This window comes from Diospyros lotus, chromosome 1 (genome assembly GCF_014633365.1).
Source record: "Diospyros lotus cultivar Yz01 chromosome 1, ASM1463336v1, whole genome shotgun sequence".
Lineage (NCBI taxonomy): Eukaryota > Viridiplantae > Streptophyta > Magnoliopsida > Ericales > Ebenaceae > Diospyros > Diospyros lotus.
The window spans coordinates 10,664,208-10,672,365 of record NC_068338.1 but is presented as its reverse complement, the minus strand read 5'-3'; the positions used below and the strand labels follow the sequence as shown (position 1 = coordinate 10,672,365).

Sequence of the window (8,158 nt, the reverse complement as noted above, 5' to 3'; positions counted from 1 at the left end):
AAGAAGAAGAAGAAGAAGAAGAAGAAAAAGAAGAAGAAGAACAGGGTTTGATGCGCGTGTGGTGTGTTTTTTGAGTATGGGTGTTTGGAGGGTATATTTGGAATATAAATGGTTGCACAAAATAATAAATGTGGCTGCAAATAGTAAAATTTAATATTTTAGTTGCAGTGATTGCAAAGAGAAAAACGTATGGTTGCGAAAAGAATTTCCCTTATAGTATATGCCTCGCCACTTTTCCTTTGTACAAATTTAGCCTTGCACTAATTTGCTATCATTATTAATTATATTCATTAATTATTATTTATTCATAACTATTATTGAAAAATTACGCCCACTTAGTTTTACTCATTAAAAACACGTTCACCTATATTTATTTATTAAAAATATCTCTCAATTCTGTGGCACAACAATAACCTCTACTTTTTGTTTCGATTTTTAAGTCGATTAGAAGAATATGCCATTCTCGTGTATCCATCTAGTTTTGATAGACAAACTAATTTTTTTTAGGATTTATAACTTTGTGCTAACACAAAAACGAGATCTTCTGCTAAAGTTGGTTTCATTACTTGTAAAGGTCATAAATATGTTGCAAAATGGAGACAAAGTTTTGGAGAAAAGAAAGCATTATTGTATTGGTAGTGGGCGACGGTAAATTAGGACATCTAATATATTATCGCTCTATATTTTTAAATATTTTTAATTATATAAAATAAAATTACTTTTAATTTGAACTGTACTTATTTTTCTTATAATTCGGATTCTTTATTTATACACATTTTATTAAAACACATTTAACATTTTTGATAATTCAAATTACAAAAAATAAATGCAATCCCAACAAAAATGGTGAACTCATATCTATATATATAATATCCGCTTCGTTTTGTTTTCCTTCTGGTCGGAGGTAGGATTGAGTGGTGGTTTGCTTGGAATTGAATGTATGGCAAGTCGGAGTTGCAGGAGATTTGGAAGGTCTTTTTCGATTTCTATTAAGGCCGCCTCCTCCTCCGCTACTGCTTGTAGTCGAACAAGGGCATTCTCCTCAGCGACGTCGTCCAGTGGCGGCTGCAACGGCGACCCTCAGATTAATGGTACTCTCCAGCATCAAACTGAGAGTGGGGGGGTGCCATCAATTAATCTATTCTCTGCAATTAATCAAGCCCTTCACATCGCCTTGGATACCGATCCTCGGTATATACATGTTATATGCGCTTTTCTCCCTTTTGGATTCATTTTATTCGTTCGCTCATTTTATTCATATTTTCACAAAAATCTTAGTTGGAGTATCGCTTGATGACTTGTTATCACTCTGCTCAATTAACAGAATAGTAGTAAATTATTCTTTGAGTGAATAATTCGTGTTTCTTTTGATCTTTAATAATGAATAAGTCATGTTGTGAATTGGAATTGGAATTCTTTTGATCTTAATAATGACATTTATTTTGATGCAGAATAAATTAATATTTCTTTTCATGAATGTTTGATAGGATTTTTTCCTTTTTTAGATGGAGGGCAGGGGACTGTGGTGGTGGTATTTCATTTGAGATGGTGCTTCTGCTTTTTAATCTGTACAAGATTCTCACAGCATCCTCATCATGTTTGAATGGTTGTATTGAAACAGAGAGTAAAAAATACCTCGAACATCTTATTGCAAAAGAGCTGTTCCCAGCTTAAATAATACAAGGCTCTGTTTCCTAACTAACTGTCCAACTAAAACGCTTAATTACATATCTGCCACTATCAACTAACAATGCAAGTAAAAGAACAATACAAATACAAGTAAGCACAATAAATCTGTTACTCCCCCTCAAGATGGACCATGAAGATTGAGAATGGCCATCTTGGACAATAGAGGAAACAGCGGGTTGCTGGTAGAGCTATAGTAAACACATTCGCCAATTGATCATGTGTTTGAATAGGAAGAAGTTTGATATGACTAGCAACCACCTTGTCCCGAACAAAATGACAATCAAGCTCTATATGCTTGATGTGTTCATGAAACACCGGATTAGTGGCAATATGGACAGCTGCTTGGTTATCACAGAAAAGTAGAGCAGGAACTGAGGAAGGAACCTGAAAGACTAGCAGGAGTTGATTAAGCCAAGTGAGCTCGTTGTTAGTGAAAGCGAGAGCATGATACTTAGCTTCAACTGAGGAACGAGACATAGTAGTTTGCTTCTTAGATCTCCAGGGAACTAAGGACTCGTCGAGAAATACACAAAAGCCAGTAATTGAGCAGCCAATATCCAAGCATGAACCCCAATCAACATTACAGAAAGCTTGGAGCTATAAAGATGAGGAGACAGAGAAGAACAACCCCTGACCAGGAGCAGCCTTGAGGTACTGCAATAGATGATGGACAACATCTAGATGAGGCTTTCTAGGGTGAGAAACAAACTGACCAAGTTTGTGAACCGCAAAGGTAATATATGGCCGAGAAATGGTTTGATAAAGCAACTGGCCAATAAGCCTTCTATAGAGAGAAGATTCTTCAAGTAAACCACCCTCATGAGAACTTAACTTAAGATTAGGAACCATAGGTAAAGAGGCAGGCTTGCTAGCTAGAAAACCGGTGTCCTCCAAAAGCTATAAGGTATAATTCCATTGAGAGAAGAAAATACCTTTTGCTGATTGAGCAATCTCTAAGCCAAGAAAGTACCTCAAACGGCCAAGGTCCTTGAGTTTAAACTAACTGTGAAGGAAGGTTTTGAGAGAGTTTATAGTTGCAAGATCAGGACCTGTGATGATCATATCATCCACATAAACGAGAAGAGCGACAAACGATGACCCATTACCCTCGGTAAATAGAGAATAATCAGATTTGGACTTCTGGAAACCAAATTGAACAAGAGTATGAGAAAATTTGGAAAACCACTGACGGGAAGCCTGTTTGAGACCCCATATAGACTTATGCAATCTACACACCAACTTCTCTCCCTGAGTAGTAACAGGAATTTGAGGCTTATATCCAAGAGGTAAATCCATATAAACTTCCTCAAAAAGATCTCCATTAAGGAGGGCATTATTAACATCTAACTGAACAAGGACCCATTTACGCATAGCAGCAAGAGCAAGCAATATCTTGACAATAACTAACTTGGCAAGTAGGAAAAATGTGTCAATAAAGTCCAACCCTTCCTGTTGGGTATATCCTTTAGCCACCAAGCGAGCTGTGTAGATGGAACTATCAGACTTATACTTAATCTTGTAAACCCATTTACACCCAATGGCATGCTTGTTAGGAGGAAGAGTTGTAGGCGTCCAGGTTTTGTTAAGATGCATAGCATCCAATTCAACATCCATAACACCCCTCCAGTGACCTTATTGGACTGCTTGGTGATAAAATTGAGGTTCAAAGTTGGAGGAGACATTAAGAAGAAAAGAACTGTGGGTAGGGGAAAGGTGAGAATAAGAAAGGTAATGTTGCAAAAGATATGAGGACTGAGTGGAGGGAATAGGTTTATGGGCTAACAAGTTGCAGTGGTATTCTTGAAGGTAGGCAGGTGGTCTAATGGATCTAGAGGACCTGTGAATGGGAACAAGAGAAGGCTCATCGGGGCAAGGATCAGCCTTAGCCAGGGCTTGAGAAGTAGAATGCAAGGGGGCAAAAGAAGAAAAGGACAAGTCATTCAGGGGGGGGGGGAAGCAGTACCAAGTCAGGAAAGGGATTAACTAGTTCATCAGAGTAGTGATAGAGTGAAAAGGAAACATGTGCTCATGAAAGATTGCCAAGGACTTTGGTGAGTAGGGATGTGACATTTAGCGAGGATTCTTTTTTAAAGGATGATAAGGTAGAGTTTCAAAAGGATAGGAAGGGAAAAACCAAGGCTGTTGAGATGGAACAAGAAGTCCATGATGCTGCCATGGATAATCCCATGGATTTGGCAGCAGATCAGCACACTGACTATGGACCAGCATGGTGCTGATTCTGATTCCCCTACCTTAGATAGCTTTCAGCAAAATGGCAGTGATGATCCCTCAAGTTCTGAGAGGTTCCAGCCTCTAGGTAGTGTTGGATCTTCAGGTTCGGATAATTCTCCTAGTTTAGGAAGGTAGCAAGGGATAGGCAAAGGAGGGAGGTTAGACCACCTATAAGGTATGGATATTTTGATTTAGTTTCCTATGTACTGTTAAGTGCGGAAGAGACAGTTGGAGATGAACCTCTTTCATATGAAGAGGCTATGAGATCAAAGGATTCCATGTTATGGCTGGAAGCCATGAAATCAGAAATGGAATCTCTAAATAAGAATAAGACTTGGATTTTGGTTGATAGACCCTTAAATAAAAGGGTGGTAGGTTGCAAGTGGCTTTTTAAGATTAAAGAAGGGGCAGGTGCGGAGCAAAAATCTAGGTATAAAGCTAGGTTGGTTGCAAGAGAATTCACCCAAGTTGCTGGGGTGGATTTTAATGAGGTTTTGTCATTGGTAGTGAGACATACCTTCATTAGAATCTTGCTTGCTATGACTGCCCATTTAGACTTAAGCCTAGAGTAGATGGATGTGACCACTACATTCCTTCATGGTGAGTTAGAAGAGGATATTCTAATGGATCAACCTAAGGGATTTGAGGTTAGGGGTAAGAAGGAGCAAGTATGCTTGCTAAAGAAGTCCTTATATGGACTTAAGCAGTCCCCTAGATAGCAGTATAGAAAAATTGATACATTCATGATCAACCAAGGCTTCAAGAGAAGTGCCTTTGATTGTTGTGACTATGTTAAACATATTTCATCTAAAATTTCTATCTCTCTCCTTTATGTAGATGACATGTTGATTGCTAGTCAATCAGATGAGGAAATCCATAGGTTAAACTGCAATTGAAATCAGCTTTGGAGATGAAGGAGTTAGGAGAAGTAAGGAAAATTTTAGGGATTGAAATAGTAAGGAATAGGCTGGAGAGGCTAATCTAGCTATCCCAAAAGGCATACATAGAGAAATTGATTAAGAGATTTCAAATGCATGATGCAAAGGAGGTAAATGTTCCCTTTGCCCAGCATTTTAAACTATCCCACAACCAATCACCTATTGATGAAGAGAGCATGAGAGAAATGAACAAGATACCCTACTCTAGTGCTGTAGGTAGCCTCATGTATTGCATGGTATGTACTAGGGCAGATTTAGCCCATGCTATGAGTGTTGCTAGCAGGTTCATGGCTAATTCGGGTAAGGAGTATTGGGTTGCTGTTAAGTGGATATTTAGGTACCTTAAATGATCAATAAATATGGCTTTAGTTTATGATAGAGCTAGTGTAAAAGATGAGCCTAATATACTAAGATTCATTGATGCTGACTATACAACAGATTTGGACAAAAGGAGATCATCTACTGGGCATGTATTTAAGCTATGGAATGCAACCTTAAGTTGGAAAACTAATTTGCAATCAGTAGTGGTTCTCTCAACCACTAAGGCTGAGTATATAGCTGTAACAAAAGCTATAAAGGAGGGCCTATGGTTGAGAGGTTTAGTAAGTGAACTCATAGGGAGAGATATTAAGGCAATCTTAAAGTGTGATAGCCAAAGTGCTATACATTTGGCTAAAAATCAAGTACACCATGAGAGAACTAAGCACATTGATGTTAGGTATCACTTTATCAGAGAAGTACTTGAAAGGAAGGAAATAGATTTGATAAAGGTAGCAGGAGAGGAAAATGCTGTGGATATGTTCACTAAAGCAGTACCTATGTCTAAGTTACATCATTATTTGAGGCTCTTACATATTTGTATTTGTGAATGATCAGTTTGTTTTGTAGGTCCTAAAGGAGAGCAATTGGTGGAGCCGGATTCTAGAAGTCACTCATGCAAAATGGTGGAGATTTGTTGGGTTTTGCATTGAGAAATCTGTCTAGAAGGTTAAAAGAGCAGAAGATCCCTCTAGTGAATGGAAGCGGCTGAATATTCTAAATTAGGAAGAGGCTAGCTTAGGCATTTTATTGTAAGGGGTGTTTGATGTAGGCTCACCTACAACGTACACGTTCGAGTACGGATTGCACTAAGAAAACGAATATTGTTCTTATTTCATAAGCAACCAAAAACCCTACAATGCGAATAAATGTCTTAAATAGGTGAAAACTGAAAACCTATTGGGCTAACAATCCCCTAATGGGTTGGACTTTACAAAACAAAATAAAGAAACATTTAAAATAATGAACTAAAAACACAAAAACACATTTTTTAACACTGTAAACGATCTCAAACGACCAAAATCCATGATACATCACTGTAAAGTGGTGTGTCTGATTCGTCTCATCGAGACCTTTCCAGAATAGGGTCGTGGGCCCAAAACGGACACCGTATGCGAAAGTTACCCCTATTTCTTTGAACATTGACCGTTGTAACGTTCTAGGAATGCAAGGGCTTGTTCTTCCACATTAGACACACGAACCTCATCATTCTCCCCGGGGTCAATGGGATTCGGCCTCGAATCTAAGTCGCTATCACTGTTCTCCATGTCGTACGAGGATCGATAACGAACTGTTATTTTGTTGATGGCTCTACTATCAACACACATCTGATAACTCCTATCTTTTTTTGGTACTAGAAGCGCGGGTACTGCGCACGGGCTGAGGCTCTCCCGGATATGACCCTTTTGTACTAACTCCTCCACTTGCCTTCTCAACTCCTCATGTTCAGCCAGGCCTATTCGATAATGGGGATGGTTAGGCAGCGATGTATCAGAATCAAATCAATATGGTGCTGAATATCCCGTAATGGAGGAAGACCTTGCAGCAGATTTGCTGGAAACACGTCTTAAAATTCAGACACCAAGACAACAACTTTGGGGTGAAGACCCGCCCCCTTGACTGTGCCAGGAACTGCTGACACTCCCGTCGCCTCAATCCCCACTAATAACAGCACAACACCCTCAGCCAACTTCTCACGCATAAACAAGGAATGGGAAAGTAGATTACTACTATTCCCTGCCGAAGAGTCACAATAAGTGTCCTTGGAGGGTAGTAGTACAATCTTCTTGCCCGAAAGGGTGAAGTTATACGCATTACGTCGTCCGTCATGACACACACTCCGGTTAAACTGCCATGGACGACCCAACAGCATATGACATGCGTCCATAGGCACCATATCACACCACACACTATCACGATACATATTACCAATAGAGAAAGACACCAATACACGTCGAGTGACGGAAATTTCATTACCTCTCTTCAACCATGCCAAACTGTAAGGAGCAGGATGGGGCTCTGTGGCTAAATTCAACTTTTGAACAGCGGCCTTTGACGTCACATTTTCACAACTACCCGAGTCAATGATAAATTTGCACACCTTCCCCTCAATGGTGCACATGGACTGAAAGATATGGTTTCGCTACAAGTTCTCAGATGACCCCTTAGGCTTAAGACACGCTCGCCGCACTACCAAAAGAGGCCTTATGTCACCTGTAAGCACCTCCTCATCTTCTGTCGCTTCTCCCCCATCATTGGCAGAGTTGACAACATTAGTTTGGCTCGCCTCTCCTATCGGCAGACCCGGACGTGACTGCCCTTGGGATGGACAATCCCTCCTCAAATGGCCAAAACCACCGCAATTAAAACACGGACCACCACTCCCTCGCCCACCAGGAGGAGCCTAGCCACCCGGAGTCGTGGCTGTAGGACCCACAAATCGAGTGGTCCGATCAGCGCCCCATGGAGGTTGGAACGGACCAGATGCGGGATTCGGGGTGACTTGTCGACCCCCACCTCCAAATGGACCACCAGAAATACTGACTCGCGAGTACCGCAATTGCTGATTTTTTGCCTGGAGTGTGTGTTGACGAGCCTCAGACACGGACACTGGTGAAAACATATTGAGAATGTCCTGCAAATTCAGCCTAAGTCCACCAATGTCGTGTGCCACCAATTGATCCTCTGATTCCCCCAAATCATTATGTGTTACTAATTGGTAGAATTTTGTGGAATAAACATCTACAGAACGATTTCCTGGCCTTAAATTCTGCAAATGCTAGTATAAGGTCCTCGTGTAATTGAAGGGTAGGAACGCTGCCTTCAACTGTTTCTTCATCTTCTCCCATGACTGAATCTTCGCCTTGCCTTGACGACTCTGATTCTGCTTAACTTGCTGCCACCAAGCGGCTGCCCGACCACGTAGCCTCGTAGCCACGAAGGGTACCCTTTTGTCATCGGGCACCTCCTTGTAATCCAAA

The 8,158-nt window shown here is 40.5% G+C and overlaps 1 protein-coding gene across 1 annotated transcript in view; it reads left to right on the top strand.

The window, feature by feature from the left end:
- Nucleotides 1–886: 886 nt before the first annotated feature.
- Nucleotides 887–8,158, top strand: part of LOC127805547 (2-oxoisovalerate dehydrogenase subunit beta 1, mitochondrial) — a 47,021-nt gene continuing 39,749 nt past the window's right edge. Inside the window, exon 1 of the mRNA XM_052342303.1 lies at nt 887–1,191. Within this exon, the coding sequence (XP_052198263.1) occupies nt 941–1,191 (251 nt within the window). The 5' untranslated portion in view covers nt 887–940. The remainder of the gene's footprint in view (nt 1,192–8,158) is intronic.